General features: G+C 47.4%; 1 protein-coding gene across 1 annotated transcript; it reads left to right on the top strand.

Moving 5' to 3' along the window:
* Positions 1 to 274: 274 nt before the first annotated feature.
* Positions 275 to 20,547, top strand: LOC308465268 (uncharacterized protein). The gene is made up of 14 exons (XM_080985044.1): positions 275 to 1,052; positions 1,650 to 1,745; positions 2,029 to 2,259; positions 2,590 to 2,612; positions 4,360 to 4,481; positions 5,140 to 5,172; positions 7,213 to 7,706; positions 11,094 to 11,558; positions 12,048 to 12,143; positions 12,718 to 12,948; positions 13,396 to 13,418; positions 14,463 to 14,584; positions 16,205 to 16,237; positions 19,170 to 20,547. The coding sequence occupies exons 1-14, from the start codon at positions 552 to 554 to the stop codon at positions 19,685 to 19,687; spliced, it is 2,988 nt and encodes a 995-aa protein (XP_080841170.1). The 5' UTR covers positions 275 to 551; the 3' UTR covers positions 19,688 to 20,547.
* Positions 20,548 to 21,560: the final 1,013 nt, after the last annotated feature.

Raw genomic sequence — 21,560 nt, 5'->3', positions numbered from 1 at the left:
TTCCGTGTGCTGCCCTGGCTTGCCAGAGCAGCGATGTCACGCTGGCCACGTGACCCGGAAGTGTCTGCGGACAGCACTGGCTCCCGGCCTATAGAGTGAGATGAGCGCACAACCCCAGAGTCTGGCAAGACTGGCCCGTACGGGCAGGGGTACCTTTACCTTTAAACCCCTGTTTAAAAGGCAAGCAGCCACGCCCCCCGACCACTCCGATTGGCCAGCCGGGGGGAGTGACGCGCCTAGGACTACCAATCACGCGGGCGACATCCCCCCGCCCACAAGAGAGTTCACTCCTGCAACTCCGGAAGGGAAGAGGTTTTCTCTTCCTCTCCTAGGCGCCTGGCTCCTTGATTTAGCAAGGAGTTCTGCCCGTTCTCTTTGAAAAAGCAAATTTCAATGTCACAGAGACCCTGTTCTACTGCAATGCACGTCTCTAAGGCAGCCGAGATCCTGAATTTCCTTCCTTGAATTTCCTGGGTGGGGGAAGCAGAACCCCAGATCTCCACGTCTGCGGAGCGGAAGGGATATCTCGAGTCCCGCCGTGGAATCTCCTCATGGAAAGGAAACGGAGACATCCATTCGTGCACGAAGAGCAAAGCAAACGAAAGCACCTCTCTCTTCCTGGCGAGGCAGCAGCCATGGCTGCATCTGGGGGTCCCGTGCAGGATCTCTGCGAGGAAGCCACTTGCCCCATCTGCCTGGAGAGTTTCCGGGATCCAGTGATCATCCCGGAGTGCGGGCACAACTTCTGCCGATCCTGCCTGATCCAGTGCTGGGGGGAATCCGAGGGAGAGGCTTCCTGCCCTCAGTGCAGAGAAATCATTCAGCACAGGACCCTCATCCCCAATCGGCCGCTGGCAAATGTTTTGGAAAAACTCCGTCTTCAAGGTGAAAAGGGGGCAGAAGGAAAGGGGAAGATCTGCGAGAAGCACCAGGAGCCCCTGAAGCTCTTCTGCCAGGAGGACGAAAGCCCGATCTGTGTGGTGTGTGACAGATCCAAGGAGCACAAGGGCCACGAGGTGATTCCTCTGGAGGAGGCGTCCCAGGAGTACAAGGTGGGAAATCTCTCTGGGTTTCGTTTGGGGATGATGAGGGTGAATTAGCAACAGAGAAGGGGGTCTTGCAAGAAAACGCTTTAATGTATTCTCCCCTCCAGCAGCCAAAGAGTCACTCGCCAGCAGGAGCTTTTGTGCAGCCTTCTAAAACTAAACCTCTGAAACTCTATTCAATAAACATTTCTTTTTTTCCTTTTGGGGGATTACAGTGCCCCCAATGTCCCCCTGCAGGAGAAACCCACCCCCAGTTCATCCTCTGGTAGTAGCTCCCTTAGGAAAGGGCTGGAGGGAGGAGCAATGGAGGTGGCAGGGAAAGAATCACAGAATGGTGGAGTTGGAAGGGACCCTGAGGGCCATCTAGTCCAACCCCCTGCAATGCAGGAATTCTGCCCACAGCTGTCCCTGGTTGGGCTCGAACCACCAACCTTCTGGTTAACAGCCAGACACACTGGCCAATTGCGCCACAGGCTCCCTGAATGAAGAAGGCAAAGACCACAGTTTTCGGGGCAGGGAGCAAGCATGTGATTCAACTTTCCTGTTATTATGAATTCCAACAAGGAAAAAAGCAAGCAAACTTTGATTTTGTTTTGTTTTCAGGATCAGATCAGCACCTGCCTAGACAACACGAAGAAGGAGAGAGAAAAATTTCTGGTGTTTAAAGCAGACGCAGAAAAGGAAAGTCAAGACCTGCTTGTAAGCACCATTGTTTCTTTTAAGATCTTCGGGGGGGGAATGAATATGGAATACAGAAAGTGGTTTCTTTTTGAACAGCCCTATCTCTTATCTCTCACAGTGCATGAAAGACCATTTAATGGAGGGGTTGGGCTTGTGAGTTTTTATGAAGCTCTTTCTCTGCTGAATATGTCAGAAGTGGCCTTCCAAGGGAATTGGGATAACTGGCCTCTTCATCCTGCAAGAGCAGACTAGATGCCTGATCTTGGCCCACTCTTCTCTTCTTTCAACCTCTTTGCTGCAGAAACAAACAGTTGCAGAGAGGGAAAAGATGGTGGCTGAGATCAGGTGGCTGCGCCAGTTTCTGGAAGAACAAGAGAAACGTATTCTGGCCCAGATGGCAGAGGTGGAGAAGGAGATTGCAGCCCAAAGGGAGGAGCACCTGGCCAGACTCTCCAGGGAACTCTCCTCTCTTGACAGCCTCATCCAGGAGATGGAGGAGAAGCTTCAGGAACCAGAGAGTGAACTCCTGCAGGTGAGGCCTCATCCTAATGCGAGAGGGTGGAGTGTGCTGCTTCAGACTATAGGCATTTTTAGTCACATAAAAATGTTGCTGGGATGAAAACAGTACATGAAGGGTGAAAGGCGTCATTCCTGGGGACGCAGAAGGGAGTCTGCTAGATCAAACCACAGGCCCCTTCATTCTAGCATCATGTTCTCTCATTAGCCAACCAGAGGTCTCTGAGAAGCCTAAACAGTAGTGCTCTCTAATCCTGTGATCCCCAGCAGTTGCCACTCAGCTGCTTAGGATTTATAACTGACTGCAGAAACAGCTCCACTGACATCTTTATTTCTTTCCTTCCAGGATATTGGAAGCTTCTTGCAGAGGTAAGTGATGGAAAAACCCCTGCCTTATTCTGATGCTATTGGTCTCATCAAGAATCATAGCAAGGAAGCTATTCCTTCTTCCCCCCCATTACATACTTCTCCCTTTTCCCTGATGGATTCATTTCCTCTGCAATAGATACAGAAAAGGGAGACATTCCAAAGGGGCTTCACTATAACTTACCCTTAAATATCCAGTGCATTTCTGGCTTCTGCAGGTTCTTCCTCAGACATAAGAAGGTGAGAAAGGGCCCTGCTGGATCCGGCCAGTGAAATTCCCCCCTCCCCAAAAAAAGCCATGTGTTCTCTGATTTTATGAGGAATATGTATCAGCCACCAAACAATAATACTTTAGCAGTATATAATGATTAAAAAAAAATTGCAAGTAAAAAGAGAGAAAACACTTCCCCCACACCAAAAGATAAAAAATAATAAAATTCCATGGTTCATGTTAATTTAAACTCCTGTTTAAACGGCAAGCAGCCAGTGACCCATCTAGTCCACCATCCTCTTTTCACAGTGTTTAACCAGAAGCCTGTGGGAAACCCGTGATCAGGATCCGAGCCCCAGAGGAGAAAACACAGCTTTAATTTCTAATAGTTCTCTCCGCTTTAAATATAACCACTGGGCTACAATATATTAATAATTTTAATCATTTGGAATGCTTCACTGGTGTAGTCCTAGAATCTCTGCATAAGGACCCATTATTGTTCACCTTTCTTCAAAAAAATGATATGCATATATCAGCTTATTTCCCTTCAATCTCATATTCATATATTTATTCCTATGTATTATGGAAGCAGGTGTGTATTGGTTTTTCTTCAACTCCTTCAATGCTTTTAGATCCACACGTCAACAAAATGCTCCCTTTTGCCAACTCTGCTCCCAAGTCCTAATGATATATCCATGATGCCTTTATCATCAGGATGAGACACCTGCCTTGTCAGAAAGCTTCTTGCATTGGAAAGATGGTGGCCTGACTTTGTTCTTCTCCTCCCAGGTCTCAGGAGAAGGAGAACTTAGAGGATCCTCCTGTGGCTTTTCAAAGGGGCACTGTGACATTCCAAAGGGGCTTCACTATAACTTACCCTTAAATATCCAGTGTCTTTCTGTCTCCTGCAGGTTCTTCCTCATATGTAAGAATGTGAAAAAGGGCCCTGCTGGATCAGGCCAGTGGCCCATCTAGTCCACCATCCTCTTTTCACAGTGCTTAACCAGAAGCCTGTGGGAAACCTGTGATCAGGATCCGAGCCCCAGAGGACACTCCCCTCCTGTACTTCAGAGGCACCACTGCCTTTGACCCAGGCATCGTGAATAGTAGCTGCTGAGAGCCTTGTCCCCAAACAGCTTCATATTTTGAAAATCTTCCATGCTGAGAAAATACAGCTTTAATTTCTCTACTTTCATTTGAAATGCTTCACCAAAATTGGTGCAGTCCTAAAATGTCTGCATAAGGACCCATTATTGTTTACTTTTCTTCAAAAGAATAATTTGCATATATCAGCTTCTTTACCTTTAATCTCATCTTCAAATATTTCCTGCCATGTATTATGGAAGCAGGTGTGTGTCGGTTTTCCTTCAACTTGTTAGGTGGTCTCTAGATCCACACGTCATCCAGATGATCCCTTTTGCCATAGAACTCTGCTCTCAATTCTTCATGATAGATCCATGATGCCTTCATCATCAGGATGAGCCTTGTCAGAAAGCTCCTTGCATTGGAAGGATGGTGACTTTGTTCTTCTCCTCCCAGGTCTCAGGAGAAGGAGAACTTAGAGGATCCTCCTGTGGCTTTTCCTCCTGCGCTGAAGTGGAGGATCTGGGACGTCTGTGATATGAGTCTCTTCTTGGAGGGAGTTATGAAGAAATTCAGAGGTAATAAAGAAGGGCTGAAAATATTTTATACTGGATATTTGAAATTGTTCATGAAAGGCTCCAAGTCATTAGCAGTGCCAGGAAAATGACAGGGGTGACCTGGGGTGATTATGCACAATCCCCAGGAATGTAAGCCTCCCTCAAGTGGTGAGTGTCTGTAAAAAGTTGTACTTGACCTCTGCACATCTCTCAGCCAGACTTTGGGTGCTTTCACACATCTCACTTTTGGGGCATTTCTCCTGTTCCTTTGGCCCTGAGATTGATGTAAGGGGTGCAGGAGGGAGGGGGGCTGTCCAGGAGCCAGCCAGGAGCAGAGGGGACTGGGGTTGAGGCCTCCCATCCTGGAACAGGGGTGTCTGGACCTTGTTGTTGATGGGGAGATCTTCTGGGGGTCTTGCTCCTCCTCCCAAGATTTGGGCAGGACTGACCTTTGATATCACCCCTGCCCTGGTTATGCAGGGATAGCCAGTATGGAGACCTTCAAATAGTTTTAACTTCAACTCCCATAATCTCCAGCCGGCGTGGCCAGTGGTTAGGGATGATGGGACTTGTAGTCCACAATACCTGGCTACTATCTCATGAGCTCATATTGTTCATTCCAGGTTTGTTGTTTGAATGATGTTGTGGTGCTAATTCTATGTTCTCTTTTCTCTCCCAGACACTGTGGAATATGGACTGCAGCTGCGAAAAGGTACATTTCCGGGTCAAGCAGAGACACTTATTCGGGAGAGATGGGATCTACTTCTCAAAAGACCAGGCCACTGCAGCTCTTCCATCCATGCCTTATTTCCCCTTATTTCCCAGAGGCATCTGTTCCGTGAGAGCAGCTTGCTGGGCTAGATGGGCTCTTGGCCTGATCCTGCAGACTCTTAGGAAGCCCCCAGCCCAGGATGGCTGGCTTTTCTGTGCCGAATCTCCATAAGACACAGGGCTGGTGTGACGCCAAAGGCTCCCGGCACATGAGGGGGAAATATCCCTTTGAGCCATACAAGATCCCCAACCCATTTAGGAGCGTTTATGTAAGAGTAAGGTGTAAGAGTGGGAAATGCATGAGCACAAATAGCTCAGAAAATGGCTGCAACAGCCTTTGGGGGTGAGAAATTAAACGGGTTCTGGTGTCAGTGGAGGGAGCTGGGGGCTGCCTGAGTGTGAACTCCAGTGGATCAGCGTCCCTGCAAGATGGGGGTCTTGTATTGGAGGGGAGACATGGCTTCTCTGCTTAAACTAGAGAAACCTGAATAAACTTAAAAGAGCAGGGCAGAATTGCACCACAGACCAGGGGAAAAGGCTCAGTGGGAAGATAGAAGTCTAGTCTGGCCTGATCCTGGACACAACAAAAAGGGAATCATAAGAGCTGGAAAAGGTGCTGTAGATGGCAGCATAAAGGAAACTCTTACTATCTTTAAAAAAAAATTCTGGGATTCTTCTAGACAACAGCAGTGAGTAAAATGCATAAAGGCTAATCAAGACAATAAGAAACTAGAAAAACCCATTACATAAAAAAAAGACTAATAGCAGCACTGGCAACATCCCACATCAGACTTAATCTCCAAAGGCCACTGTGCAAATGTGTGTCTGTAAAAAGAAATCACTTGACTAACCGGGGGGGGGGGGGGGGGGGGAACGATGGCACTTCAGAGCAGATCTTCTTTCTATTGTCCACCAGCCTGACCAAGTTTAAATAGGCTTCTCATTGTGCTTCTACAGCCCACTTTTCCCATAAATGTGAGGAACAGGGAAGAAAAAGATGAATCATATAGCCAATCAGGTCTGGGGAGCCAGGATGGGGTCTTTGCGTTGAAGGTGACAGGTGGGAATGGCACTTCCTAGGTTTTACTGGGTTCGGCTTTAACACACACACACACACACAAAATGTAATAGATGTCAATTTGAAAGAAAGAATTATCCATTTTCAGCATCCCTCTTACCAAACCGAAAGCGATAATCAAGTTAGTTCTTGGCTGACTGCTCATACTTTGACCAAAGGCCCACACTGCAGAACATGGGAGGGAGTCCCTCAGAAGGTGGTGGACTCTCCTTCCTTGGAGGTTTTTAAGCAGAGGTTGGGTGGCCCCCTGTGGTGGGTGCTTTAATTCAGATTTCTGCATTGCAGGGGGTTGGACTAGATGACCCTTGGGGTCCCTCCCAACTCTACAATCATACGATGGGCTTTCAAGAATCCCAAGCAGGACAAGAATCACACAAGGGGGTTCCGGGTAGCCTAACCACTTTCTTGCTTTTTCTAAACTACCTGGAAGGATTAAACATTAAACTGGTTAGAAAAGAGCGAGAGCACTTGCTGCCAGTTTTACCTGGTATGTCAAGCATGGTCTGTGATGTGAAGTAGAAGATTAAGATGTGAATTAGGGAGTCCCTGCTTTGACTCCCTTCTGCCATGAACTGTCGGGGTGGGGGTGGCCTTAGACAAGCCACTGCCTCTCAGCCTCAGTTTTCCCATCTGAAAAATGGGCATAGTAAGATTGACTCAACTTACAGGGTCTTTGCAAGGGTTCTATGCAGATAATGTGTGCTAAGTACTTCATACCCTTGGAAGAACTACAGATGTTTCAAGAAGCATTTTTAAGAACTTGATGGACATCCCTGTCTCCAATGCAAAGCCATGGAGTCCCTGTTCATTTCAGAGGGGATGCTATTTCTGTCATGTGCCTAAATAAAAGTCAGCTTTTCAGTTGAGGTCGTTTCTCTTCTCTTTCCTCATCTGCCCCCACAGAAAATGTAACTTTGGATCCAGACACAGCAAATCCCTACCTCATCCTGTCTGAGGATCGAAAGAGTGTGAGAGAGGGAGACTTCTATCAAGACCTGCCAGACAACCCTGAGAGATTTGACACACATGGCTTTGTGCTGGGATGTGAGGGTTTTACATCAGGCAGACATTTCTGGGAGGTCACTGTGGGAAGAGAGGAGGGGTGGGGGGTGGGGGTGGCCAGAAAGTCTGTGAAGAGGAAGGGTGTTGTGTCTTTTGATGCTACGGAGGGGATCTGGTGTTTCGGGAACTGGGTCTTTGGGTACGACCCCCTTGAGGCCCCTGTTCCAAGTGAGGAGCCCAAGAGGATCCAAGTGGCCCTGAACTGTGAGGGGGGACAGATGTCCTTTTACGATGCTGATACAGCAGCCCTCCTCTACATGTTCCCTGCAGCCCCCTTCTCAGGAGAGACCCTCCAGCCCTTGTTTTACGTGAGGAAGAACGAGAACCTGAGACTCTCTTGACTGAGGGTGCCCACAGGCAAGCGTATATTCCTTGCCATTATGACATATTCAGTCTTCCCTTCAAGATTGAGCTTACAAGCACTTGAGAAATCATATTTGCAGAACTGTGATTGGCCATCCCTTGCGTCAATCATGATGCAACTCTCTATTCCTGGGCCAGCTTTTTAAATGACACTGATTGATTGGGTCCCCTTTCAATCCCCAAACATAGGAAAAACATAGGAACATAGGAACTAACCCTACACACATTCCTGTTTCAATGTAGTTCTCTCTCTAACCCCCAACTCTGACTTAAGATTTCTAGAGAAAATACTGTCATTTTTTCCTGAATAAAATCAGAATTATGCAAAGAGCATCACTTAAAACCTTTCTCAGCCTCAATCCTGTTCTCAGATTCCCCTTTCCTCCTCCAAGATCTCCACTGGCCAGGGAGATGGAAGTTTCAAAATCCCTCTTTTTTGCTGCTCCTCAGGGAAGCTTATGTGGCAATTCAGCAAAATCTCTATATCCAAAGAGACCTGTTTGCTAGTTGAGTACAGATTGCACCCTGGAACCATTCCTCAAAACAAATGAATAAATAGAAAGAACATGAGAGACCTCATGGGTGGGGGGGCATTGGCAGTGGGGAAAAGAATTTCTAAGTCCACCTTGCTTCCCGGCCTCTAGAAAGGTCAAGATCTTTGGCTTCGGACAAGTAAGGATGGTTGCTTGGGGGGCATTTTCGAGGGTCTTCCTGACTTATTCAATATTGCCCTTGCATGCACAAAGAGTCGGACACGCCTAAACAACAACAAAAATGCTGAGCCCAGGAAGGTAACCCCCCACGTAGGTCTTGGGCCTCGAGGTAACAAAATCCTCTCTGACAATGAAGAGCCTCTGTCAGAGGTTGTGAATGACAATCTAGACTAGAGAATGTTAGGGGGTGGGGGTAGATTCCCATGTATACAATTATTTTCTCCAAGGTGCTTCGTAGTGAATAGTCAGTTTGTTGTTGTTTGTTGTTTAGTCGTGTCCGACTCTTCGTGACCCCATGGACCACAGCACACCAGGCACTCCTATCTTCCACAGCCTCCCGCAGTTTGGTCAAACATGTTGTGTGTCCCCCCCAAGTTTTAGTCTGAGGATACCCACCCCCCAACAGGTTTTTACTGTTTCCCCCGTGACGCCTCATCCCTTCCGCTCTAGACTGGACATCTCCAACTCCACAGAAATCCTGCCCTGTTCAAAGGAAAGTATGGTGTGGGAGACAGGGAGGGGAAAGATCAGGGACCCACAGCAGAGGCAGGTGGGGGGTGTTACATGTGCCAGGCCTCCCTCTGACCTGAGGAACCGATATCCTATCAGCCAGCCCTGAGGACCATGACTACTGAGGTTCATGCTAGATTGCCTGTGAATAAAGTTCCTCTCCTCCATTACTTGATTGTGGGTGAGGAGGCCAGTCTGGTCTGTATTCCTGAGACCTGGATGGGTAAACAAGGTGGAGTTGGTCTGGCCCAGTTGTGCCCACCTGGGTACTCAGTGCAGGATCAGGGCAGACTTGAGAGCCAGCAAGTGGGGGGGTTGCTGTGGTCTAGAGAGATTCCTCTTTCTCTCTCCAGATGAATGGGGATCTACAGTGTTCGTTCCTGGCACTGGGTAATTAATTGGGACAGATTTGGGATTCTGCTGGCTGCTTCACTTCCCAGCAGTCCCCCTGCCTGAGTGGCAGAGCCAGTCTTGGTGGCAGCGTTGAGGGCTCCCAGACTGCTTCATCTGGGGGGGACATCCATGTTGAGGCGACTGACTCTGGGGGTGGCGGCTCAGGAATTCATGGCTGCCTTGACAACTATACAGAACCAATAAAACAACAAAAAACAAGAACAGAACAATTGTACAAAAATTAATCCCCAACCAAATATCCATCCCACCCGCCCACCCCCAAAAAAGGAAAAAAAGAAATAAAAATTTAAATTGCCACCGACTGCTTGAGGACATTTTAAAACACATTAACCGCTTGGAACAGGGAAGCAATGGCAGAACACTTCCCAAAAGTTTGTTCCAAATAAGGGCCTGGGCCAGTTGGAAAGGCCTTGGAAGGAAGAAGAAGAAGAAGAAGAAGAAGAAGAAGAAGAAGAAGAAGAAGAAGAAGAAGAAGAAGAGAGTTTGGATTTGATATCCCGCCTTTCACTCCCTTTAAGGAGTCTCAAAGCGGCTAACATTCCCTTCCTCCCCCACAACGAACACTCTGTGAGGTGAGTGGGGCAGAGAGACTTCAGAGAAGTGTGACTGGCCCAAGGTCACCTAGAAGCTGCATGTGGAGGAGCGGAGACACGAACCCAGTTCACCAGATTACGAGTCTACTGCTCTTAACCGCTACACCACACAGTCCTCCCCACAGCCGATGGTCCGAGGCCTCACCGCAGCAGGAGTCCCTTTATAGCTGGGAGAGAGGGCCTGGGCCAGTTGGAAAAGGCCTTGGAAGGGAGCAGGCCCAAATTAGACCCAAATTAAGAAGAGTGCCCTCACCTCAGCATGGATCAAATGAAATGTCAGAGAAAAATGTTCAGAGCATCGACACTGAATTTTTTTTAAAACACTGATTTGAAAAGAATTTTATGAGGAATGTGTCAACCACCGAACAAGAATAATTCAGCAGTATAGTGGTACCTTGGGTTACATACGCTTCAGGTTACAGACTCCGCTAACCCAGAAATAATACCTCGGGTTAAGAACTTTGCTTCAGGATGAGAACAGAAATTGTGCTCCGGCGGCGCAGCAGCAGCAGGAGGAGGCCCCATTAGCTAAAGTGGTGCTTCGGGTTAAGAACAGTTTCAGGTTAAGAACGGACCTCCAGAATGAATTAAGTACTTAACCTGAGGTACCACTGTATATAAAGATTAAAAAATCGCAAGTAAAAAGAGAGAGAACTCTTCCCCTCACCAAAAAATAAAAAAGAAAGATAAATGATTCCATCCATGTTAATTTTTCTGAGAGGATGGACAGACTGGAGATGGGATCAGTGGATGTAAAAAAAGCGGGAAGAAGCTGGACCTGAAAACAGCTTTAAAATTCCCCAGGTCAGTGGCTGCTGAGGGGTCTCCAATTGTCCCATGAGAATGAGCATCGTAGTGGAGGGTTGGGCTGTGATGCTCCTTGGAGGCTGAACATTGTGCCCTGAAGCTGGAAAGATTTAAAAATGAATTTCCATATCAAAGACTTAAATCCACTTAAATCCACTTCTCAAAGGCAGCAGAGATCCTGAGTCACCCTGCTTGGGTGGGGCAAGCAATATGCCAGATCTCCTTTCTAACTCCACATCTGCAGTGCAAGGAAATTTTGAGTCACCCCCTGGAAAGGAAATGGAAACACATCCATTCGCGCGCGAAAAGCAAAGAAAAGTGATCCAAGCTCTCTCTTCCTGGCGAGGCAGCAGCCATGGCTGCTTCTGGAGGTCCCGTGCAGGATCTCTGCGAGGAAGCCACTTGCCCCATCTGCCTGGAGTATTTCAGGGATCCAGTGATCATCCCGGAGTGCGGGCACAACTTCTGCCGATCCTGCCTGATCCAGTATTGGGGGAAGTCCGAGGGAGAGGCTTCCTGCCCTCATTGCAGAGAAATCATTCAGCACAGGAACCTCATCCCCAATCGGCCGCTGAAAAATGTTGTGGAAATACTAGTAGCCGAGAAAGTCTCCCTTCCAGGGGAAAAGGGGGCAGAAGGAAAGGGGAAGATCTGTGAGAAGCACCAGGAGCCCCTGAAGCTCTTCTGCAAGGAGGAGGAAAGCCCCATCTGTGTGGTGTGTGACAGATCCAAGGAGCACAAGAAACATGAGGTGATTCCTCTGGAGGAGGCGTCCCAGGAGTACAAGGTAGGAAAATGCAGTGGGTCTTACTTGGGGTGCAGTGGGGAGACATAGGTGTGCACAAGGGAGACTTGAAACAAAATGTTTTACTACACACACACACACGCCAGACAAGAGAAAATCTCCAGTAAGAGATCCTGGGCTGCTTCACAGGGGCCAAATTCTGGGATGCCAAAGGGTGACCCAAGCATACTACAGTGGTACCTCGGGTTAAGTACTTAATTCGTTCCGGAGGTCCGTACTTAACCTGAAACTGTTCTTAACCTGAAGCACCACTTTAGCTAATGGGGCCTCCTGCTGCTGCTGCGCCGCCAGAGCACAATTTCTGTTCTCATCCTGAAGCAAAGTTCTTAACCTGAAGCACTATTTCTAGGTTAGCGGAGTCTGTAACCTGAAGCGTATGTAACCCGAGGTACCACTGTATTTAACTTGCCTATTATCTGTATACTAAAACGTTTGTTTTTAAAGAAAGGAACCAAACTGTTTTCTTTTCAGGATCAACTCTGCAACTGGATAGAAATTCTGAAGAAGGAGACGTGGGAAACTCTGGCAGTTAAAGCAGACTTTGAGAAGGAAAGCCAAGACCTGCTTGTAAGTGTTGCTCTTCCCGGGGTGTGGAAAAGTGCCATATATTTCAGAATCGCTGTCTGAAATCCATAAAGGGGTGTATGTGTGTGTGAGAGAGGGGGGTGTTATCTAATGCACCCCCTTACTATTTATAATGGCCTGATTGCCCAAAGAACATGAAATAGCATGGGGTGAGGGGTGATTGTAAGCTTGCTTCTGAATATTGGTGCGAATGTCAGATGTGCCCTTCCAAAGGAATTCTCAGAACTGATCTCTTGAGTCTGCAAAGCCTCACTCTTGGTTCCTGAGACTCACCCGCGGTTCTCACCTTTTCACTTTACAGTGGTACCTCGGGTTAAGAACTTAATTCGTTCTGGAGGTCCATTCTTAACCTGAAACTGTTCTTAACCTGAGGTACCACTTTACCTATGGGGCCTCCCGCTGTCACAGCGTGATTTCTGTTCTCATCCTGAGGTAAAGTTCTTAACCCGAGGTACTATTTCTGGGTTAGCAGAGTCTGTAACCTGAAGCGTCTGTAACCTGAAGTGTCTGTAACCTGAAGCGCCTGTAACCCGAGGTACCACTGTATTTGCTGCAGAAACGAACAGAATCAGAGAGGGAAAAGATGGTGGCTGAGTTCCGACGGCTACGACAGTTTCTGGAAGCACTAGAGAAAAATCTCCTGGCCCAGATGGCAGAGGTGGAGAAGGAGATTGCCAGGAAAAGCGAGGAGCACCTGGCCAGGCTCTCAGAGAAGCTCTCCTCTCTTGAAAACCGCATCAAGGTGATGCAGGAGAAGTTTCAGCAGCCAGCGAGCCAACTCCTGCAGGTAGAGTCTGGTTCTGAGTGGAGTGTACCAATTCACATTACAAACAGGGAGATACCATTTTTGAAATCTCCCCCACCCACATAAAGCCAATCAGGGGTGGAAGGCTGAACTGGTACACATTATCCCAGTCTTCAACACTTTCCAGCCTGAAACTCACTTTTAAACCAAACATGCATTAAAAAAAAAAACAAAAAAAAACCTTGCCCCTGCACAAATGGCTGTACTTTGCCATTTGACTCACTTATCTTACGATTATAGATGTGTGTGTATTAGATGGGGAAGGTTTGGTTTTGCACTTGGACGATATATATATATATATATATATATATATATATATATATATATATATGCCTGTTTTTTCTTCAGCTGTTGAGCGATTGAAATAGACCCACTCCATGTTACACAGGGAAATGTCTTCACTGAATCTCCCTTTTTATTTCCCTCTAGGATATCAGAAGCTTCTTACAGAGGTAAGCACAAAGATCACTTAGGATCACTGCCGGGGAGTAGCCCCAACTCACGCGTAGGAAACTATAGGAATATGTTAAGGAGGAGAGAGAAACAACAGTGACCTTACTATATAAGTGTTTTGCTGTCATACAGCTCTTACTGCCAGAAAGTTATTCCTTAGTTGGAAACTCCTTTCTTGTAATTTGAAGCCAGTGTGGTGTGGGAGCCAGTATGGTTGTAGTGGTTAAGAGCGGTGGACTCGTAATCTGGTGAACCAGGTTCGCTTCCCCGCTCCTCCACCTGCAGCTGCTGGGTGACCTTGGGCTAGTCACACTTCTCTGAAGTCTCTCAGCCTCACTCACCTCACAGAGTGTTTGTTGTGGGGGAGGAAGGGAAAGGAGAATGTTAGCCCCTTTGAAACTCCTTAGGTAAAGGTAAAGGGACCCCTGATCATTAGGTCCAGTCGTGGCCGACTCTGGGGTTGCGCCGCTCATCTCGCTTTATTGGCCGAGGGAGCAGGCGTACAGCTTCCGGGTCATGTGGCCAGCATGACTAAACCGCTTCTGGCGAACCAGAGCAGCACACGGAAACGCCGTTTACCTTCCCACCGGAGCGGTACCTATTTATCTACTTGCACTTTGACATGCTTTTGAACTGCTAGGTTGGCAGGAGCAGGGACCGAGCAACGGGAGCTCACCCCGTCGCAGGGATTTGAACCGCCGACCTTCTGATCAGCAAGTCCTAGGCTCTGTGGTTTAACCCACAGCGCCACCTGCGTCCCTTTGAGACTCCTTAGGGTATTGATAAAGCGGGATATCACATCCAAACTCCTCCTTGTTTCGTCGTCTTCTTCTTCTTGTCTTACCCTCCAGAGCAGGAGGAAACAAGTTTCCTCCATCTTCCATGTGTCAGCCCTTTAGATATTTGAAGATATCCTCTCAGTCTCATCTTTACCGGGTTAAACATGCCCAACTCCTGCGACCGTTCCTCATAAGGCACGTGGCTTTACAGAGAGCTGCTCTTCATTGGAAGGATGGTGGGTTGATGATGGTCTTCTCCCCCAGGTCTCGGGCAAAGCAGAACTTGCAGGATCCTCCTGTGGCTTTTCCCTCTGCCCTGAAGTGGAGGATTTGGGACTTCTGCGATATAAACCCCTTCCTGGAGGGTGTTATGAAAAAATTCACAGGTAATGAAAAAGAGCTGCAAGGTTCATGTTAAAAATTGTGCACAAATGCCTCAAGGTCATTTGTAATGTGAGCAAGATAGAATAATACAATAATTAGGCAATGAAAAGGCAAATATATTTACCGTATTTTTCACTCTATAAGACACACCAGACCACAAGACGCACCTAGTTTTTGGAGGAGGAAAACAAGAAAAAAAATATTCTGAATCTCAGAAGCCAGAACAGCAAGAGGGATCGCTGCGCAGTGAAAGCAGCAATCCCTCTTGCTGTTCTGGCTTCTGGGATAGCTGCGCAGCCTGCATTCGCTCCATAAGACGCACACACATTTCCCCTTACTTTTTAGGAGGGGAAAAGTTAGTCTTATAGAGCAAAAAATATGCAGAAAGGGCTCTGCTCAAACATAGTCTGGACAACTACATCCTGCTCATTTGTAGATGCTATGGGCTTCAGCATCCAGCCTTGTTTAACAGTGGGATGGGGGAATGATTTCACATCGTCCAAACTCTGGGTCCCTCTAGCTCAATATTGTCTACATTGATGCTCTCCAGGAGTTCAGGCAAGAGGCGTTTCCATCCCTCCCTGGATAGGCCAGGGACTGACCCTGGAACCTGGCATGGCTGAAGATAAGGCCATCCTCCAATGGCAGCAAGCCTTAACTCCCCACTCAAAAACCTGGGAATTCAATCCACCCTCTCGGTCTGGGGAGCTGAATTTGCAGCCAAAAAAGGGGACAGCTGAGACTCGTTCTCCCCTTCCCAGGATCAGGAAGGTTCTGCTGTGATTCGGCAGCTCCTCAAGGTTTCTGGGGAGATCTGTGAGTTGGGGGGGCGGGTCCCTGTTTTTCCAAGCAGACATAAGCTTGTTGGTCCAGGCACCGCCCCTGCCCTGATGTATGCAGGGAGAATCAACATGGTGGCTTGCCAGTGTTTTTGCCCACAACTCCCATCATCCCCAGCCAGCATGGTCCGTTCCTAGGAATGATGGGACTTGCAGTCCATAACATCTGGAGGGCACCATGTTGGCCACCCCGAGCTATAATGCTATGAGCTCATCGAATTGTAGGGGACCTTTTGCCAAATGCAAAAGGGTTCATTCTTAATGGATATTTGAAGTAACGACAAACCACTGGTGGAGCAGAAAGTCTGGATTTATTGAGCAAAAATAGGACTTTAGACCCACATACAAAAATGCAAATCCTCACCCAAGGTCAAAAAGGCAGGCAATCAACAATCTGTTAACACAGAGGAGCTAAACAGCCAACAAACAGCCACATCTCCCTCTTTACAAGGGCACAGTACTAGGCTACCGGTAGAATCCCTCCTTCCAGCTGTAGGGAGGCCCAAGGACGAGCTTAGGTCAGTATTGAATGAAAGGTTAATTGCACAAGGCCAGCTCCAGCTCCTAAATCACAATTCTTCCGCATTTCCACTAAAGGGTCATCTAGTCCAACCCCCTGCAAAGCAGGAATTTTTTGCCCAACATGGGTCTTGAACCCGTGACCTTGAGATTAAGAGTCTCGCGCTCTACTGATGGAGCTACCAAGGCTCATGTTATCATTACCAGGTTCTGACCGGGAATGGTGGTGTGGCACTGAGTCTATGTTCCCCTTTCCTTCTCCAGAATCTCTGCGGTCAGGACTTCAGCTGAGAAAAGGTAAATTTCCAAGTCTGTCTGGGGTGAAGAGCTCCAAGAGATCTCCTTCAGAAGGGGGTCGTTGGAGGCGCATTTCACGTTCTCATATCTGTGTCCGTTCACCAATAAAGACTGGCAGAACATAGGTGGTGGCAGCACACAGCTTAAACGATCCAGCAGGTGGATCCACTGCCCCACATCAGAGAGATCTCTCCCCATTTGCTTTAAGCTCAAAGAACCCAAATTCTGTTGTGTGTCCTCTTCTGCCTGTGACTCACTCAGCTATGTGTTTTTCTTCATGCACAGACAATAAGATTATATCCTCCTTAGCCATGAGTCCAGACATGTTTGCTTTCAAGACCTCACAGATATTTCTTTGTTATTTTGTCAGGGATGTTTTTAACCAAAAAAGGAAGGCGACAACTCTGCTGGGGCTGGAGCTCCATTAACTCCTCCTAATCTAACTTCTAATGGGATGCGGGTGGCGCTGTGAGTTAAACCACAGAGCTTAGGACTTGCCAATCAGAAGGTCGGCGGTTCGAATCCCCGCGACGGGGTGAGCTCCCATTGCTCGGTCCCAGCTCCTGCCAGTTCGAAAGCACGTCAAAGTGCAAGTAGATAAACAGGCGGGAAGGTAAACGGCGTTTCCGTGTACTGCTCTGGTTTGCCAGAAGCGGCTTAGTCATGCTGGCCACATGACCTGGAAGCTGTACGCCGGCTCCCTCAGCCAATAAAGCGAGATGAGTGCCGCAACCCCAGAGTCGGCCACAACTGGACCTAATGGTCAGGGGTCTCTTTACCTTTACCATTAACTCCTAATCTCATAAAATGAGGGAGGCAGTGCAGGATGTGGAGACAGAAACCTGGTCTTGTCCTGGACATTTTATCCTGGACATTTTAGGAGCAGGTGGGTAGTAGTGTAGCAGGGCTGGGTGATATATCAATATATTGTCCAAAACTGGTTTGAAATCCATATTGTGCTAATCGGTTTTGTAATTTTTGACCTGGTAATATATCACGAATCACGATGTGTGTATGTGTGTTATGCAAAAAACACAGGGAAGGAAAAGCCGGGAAGCCAGCCAATGCTTCTTTCACTTCCAGCTGCCTCTGTTAACTCTGCCAGCTCAAACACTCCTTTGCCTCATGTAGGGGGCAGCAAATCTCAAGAGTGGGTGCCAGCAAAAATCGCGATGTGGGAAAAACCGTGAAGCCAGCTCAAGCTCCATCCTTATTTCAGACATTGTGATATATCAGTATATTGCAATGTTTAGCTGGTGATATATCGTGACCTTGAAAACCAGGTACTGTGGTACCTTGCTTCTCAAACTTAATCCGTTCCAGAGGTCCATTCCAAAACCAAGGCGCGCTTTCTCATAGAAAGTAATGCAAAATGGATTCATCCGTTCCAGGCAGTGAAGCCTTATTGCCCCAGGGAATCGTTTGCCCGCGTCCCCAGGACCAAAGAAAGAGTAAAATAACACCAGGAAAGTTTCTTCTTTGGAGAAAAGAATTTAATCTGTGCACAGAGACAGCCAGCAGAATAGTTTCTGAAATCTGGCTGCAAAGCAATACACATCAGCAAACTTTCTTATACTTTGAGAACATTCACCCACCTCCCAAACTTCCCCCAAACTTCCCCAATCAGCTGGCAAGTTTTCACTTATTCCCTTTTAGGGCATATCTTTATTGCTGGCTAAGCACTCCCTCCCCTCTCCTTCGTACACGTGTCTTTTTGCTAGCTAAGCAGCCCCTTGTACGTGTCTTTTTTTTTTTTAATCTTGCATTACTGAAGCAGGAAGCGCAAGGCAGGAAATGGCCCCTCAGCCTGTCTGGTAGCTGGCTTGACCACAATTGCAGAAGTAAGTTTAGTGCAAAGACTCACTATGTACAGATAATATGAAGATTAACCCTTCAGCAGAACAACCGCTAAAACAGCAATTTAACATGAACTATACTATCTAACAAGACCATTGATCCATAAAATGAAAGCAATAATCAATGTACTGTACAATAAAATAAAAAAGACAGTATTGTAGATAATAATATATATATATATATATATATATATATATATATATATATATATATCTTACCTGCACTGATGATAGTAATTGTTTGGATGGGGGGCTTTTTAAAATCCATTTCTGCAGTCACACAATCAATCAATCAATCAGTAGCTGAACTGTGTTCCGCACAGTCACAAGAACAAATTAACCAAAAAAAGCCTTTAAAAAAAAAACCAACGCTAAATAAATAGCAAAAACAAAAGCGCCAAACTTAATCCATTCCGGAAGTTCGTTTGACTTCTGAAATGTTCAAAAACCAAGGCGCAGCTTCTGGTTGGTGCACAGGGCCATCTTAAGCATATCCGGCACCGTGGTGCAAAGATTCCCCCCCCCCCAAAGTTGTTGACCTTTTTTTAGGGGGCTGACACCACACATACACATTATTATCTCTGCTTGGGAAGAGAAAACAGGAAACCTAAACAAAGAACCAGTAAACGGTTAGGATGCAGCTTAACTGTGTATCAGAAAGGCACCCAGCCAATTTGGTTGACAATGAATATTCCTGCAGGCATTTCTGAGATCATGGTCTTTCCAACAAGTGGCTATGTTAATTGTCTTACTTTAAATGTTGTGATGATCCTATGCCCTTTTAAAATGTGGTTTTGGGGAGTGAGGGGGTTATTAGGGTTGTTGTTCTTATTTTGATTATGTATTTTGTGGTTTTATATTTTGATTTTATCGCCCAGCCCTACAGTGCAGCTGCCCCCAGGAGCCTGCTGGCCTGTGTCAACTGCCTCACCATGCCTCTTGGGTGGGCCGGCATTGAAGTCTTGTTGACAAAATAAGGAAGCGCTTTCCTCTGCCATATGTTTAGACTTAATCCAATCTCCCGGCTGACGTTGCTGGTCTTCTCTTTCCTCCCCTGACCCCCCACCCCACTGCAGAGAACGTAACTTTGGATCCAGGCACAGCCCATTCCCTGCTCATCCTGTCTGGAGATCTTAAGAGTGTGAGGAAGGGAGAAAGGCATCAAGACATACTAAACAACCCGAAGAGATTCGACTACCAATACTACGTGCTGGGACGTGAGGCGTTCAGGGAAGGCAGACGTTTCTGGGAAGTGGCTGTGGGGAGCGAGGGGGAATGGGCCGTGGGGGTGGCCAGAGAGTCTGTGAAGAGGAAAGGCGAGTTCATCCCGGGTCCTAAGGAAGGTTTCTGGCGCATAGGGAAGTGGAGTGATCAATATAGGGTCTCCACCCGCAATGGGCCCCCTGTTTCGATTCTGGGTGGGGAGCCCAAGAGGATCCGAGTGGCCCTGAACTGTGAAGGGGGACGGGTGTCCTTTTACAATGCAGATACAGCAGCCCTCCTCCACTCATTCTCAGAAGCCTCCTTCTCAGGAGAGACCCTCCAGCCCTTCTTTTATGTGAGCAAGAAAGGCATCCTGAAACTCTCTGCCTAAGGGTGGAGACAGATGGGCATAGACTCACTGCACTGATACAGCTTCCTCCCTGGCAGTGGCGGGCTTTGGCAACCTTTAGTACCCTGGTGCCCTAAGCAAGGTCAAAATCTGCCAAGCCCAAATGGTTTTTCTCAGTCGCAGGCGTTCTCAATTTTGCGCCCCCTTCAGCTCAGTGTCCTGTTCAGGGGAACCACCCTAAATGCACGATCGAACTCACAAGGTTACTTCAGCCCCGAGGAGCCATAAGTTGCTGCAGAATGATTGGCTGGCCCATGTGGCATTCACGATGCCACGCCTCCTTTTCAACCCAGTTCTGTACAAGGGGTGCTACCCAACGGAGCAGACCCCTTTGCATTCTTTGACAAAGCTGGCCATGTTTATTAACTTTGAAGGGTATACTCTGAATAGGACTAGCATTGGGCACCACCCACAGCAATGATTTTGGCTGCCTCTTGGGTCAATCCAGAAGACTGTCAAAAGCATTTTAGTGCCAACTTCTCCTAATAAACACATGTCTATATGCAGTTTTGACCAATGTACACATTCCCACCACCCCCAATATATTTCTCCTAGCATAATGCATCTTTGTATGTTATTTTCACAACAATATTCATTTTCACGCTGCCAGTTTTTTGAGCACTTTCACCCAATAAACGTATTATTGTGAGCATAGGTTTGGCTTGGGAAATGGCATTGCAATATTTGGATAAATGCACATTTCAATGGATAGCTATGTTTTAGGTTGTCAGGTTGCTATTGGAATGTGTGGGTCAGATTGATTCAGTTTTCAGTACGTTCTTTTTTTAATTATTTTTTAAAACACATTTTTATTTTTATTAAAGATTTGTTGGTTTACAAAAGTATGCACAATGTCTCTTTTTTCAAGTTACGCTTTCTACAGATCAGTTTCATTTGTTGAGACGTTAGTGTTACATTAGGAAGAAAAGGGAGAAAGAGGTGGAGGGGGGCATGGTGAGTGGGGGTGGGGTGGAAACGCTTCCATTCTACTTAGTGTATGTGTGGGGTTTTGTGTCAGCGTCACTTGTGCAGGTTCTCTTTACTATTCACTCATACAGTGGTACCTCTGTTTGCAAACGCTTCTGGTTACGCACGCTTCGGGTAATGAGCTCTGCTAACCCAGAAGTACGTGCTCCTGGAAGCGAACTTTGCCCCTGAATGCGAGTGGAAATCGTGCACCAGAGGCACACGCACAGCAGGAGATGCCATCCTCAGGTTGAGATGGTTTCCCGTTATGAACGGACCTCTGGAACGGATTAAGTTTGTAACCGGAGGTACCACTGTATTCCTTTGGTGGTGAGGGAGGTTGGAGTTGGCCTAGGGCAGGGGTCTGCAACCCGCGGCTCCGGAGCCGCATGTGGCTCTTTTACACCTTTGCCGCGGCTCCGGGGCGGATACTAGCGAGGGGAGGAGGCGCATTGTGCGCCCCGACACTCCCCACTGTGGCGGGCACTGTACTGGCTGTGATGTCGCATGGGGGCGGTGCGTGCGTTAGTCACGCACTGTCCTGACGTCACCTTCCCGCCCGCTGTCAGATCGGACATTAAGGTAAGAAACAATATATGCAGTGTTATATTTGTTTTAAATGTCACAATGGTTTTGCGGTTCCCAGTTTTTTTTTTCTTCGGAAACGGGTCCAAGTGGCTCTTTTTGTCTTAAAGGTTGCAGACCCCTGGCCTAGGGGGATTAATGAGGCAGAGGAAATATTTACAGTGGTACCTCTGGTTGCGAACGGGATCCGTTCCGGAGGCCCGTTCACAACATGAAAAGAATACAACCTGCAACGGTGCATCTGCGCACTTGCAGGTTGCGATTCGCCACTTCTGCGCATGATGTCATTTTGTGCGTCTGTGCA

Source organism: Podarcis pityusensis (genome assembly GCF_964106645.2).
Source record: "Podarcis pityusensis genome assembly, chromosome: 2".
NCBI classification, from domain to species: domain Eukaryota; kingdom Metazoa; phylum Chordata; class Lepidosauria; order Squamata; family Lacertidae; genus Podarcis; species Podarcis pityusensis.
Note: the sequence above shows the minus strand (reverse complement) of the source record. Positions and strands in the feature narration are given on the sequence as shown.

What these genes read in the sequence shown, in the direction of transcription:
- LOC308465268 (XM_080985044.1), top strand. Translation starts at nt 552, where the DNA reads ATGGAAAGGAAACGGAGACATCCATTCGTGCACGAAGAGCAAAGCAAA. An exon ending in AGAACGAGAACCTGAGACTC is followed by an intron (nt 7,707 to 11,093) that starts TCTTGACTGAGG and finishes AAAGAAAAGTGA; the next exon opens with TCCAAGCTCTCTCTTCCTGG. An exon ending in AGGAAAGCCAAGACCTGCTT is followed by an intron (nt 12,144 to 12,717) that starts GTAAGTGTTGCT and finishes TATTTGCTGCAG; the next exon opens with AAACGAACAGAATCAGAGAG.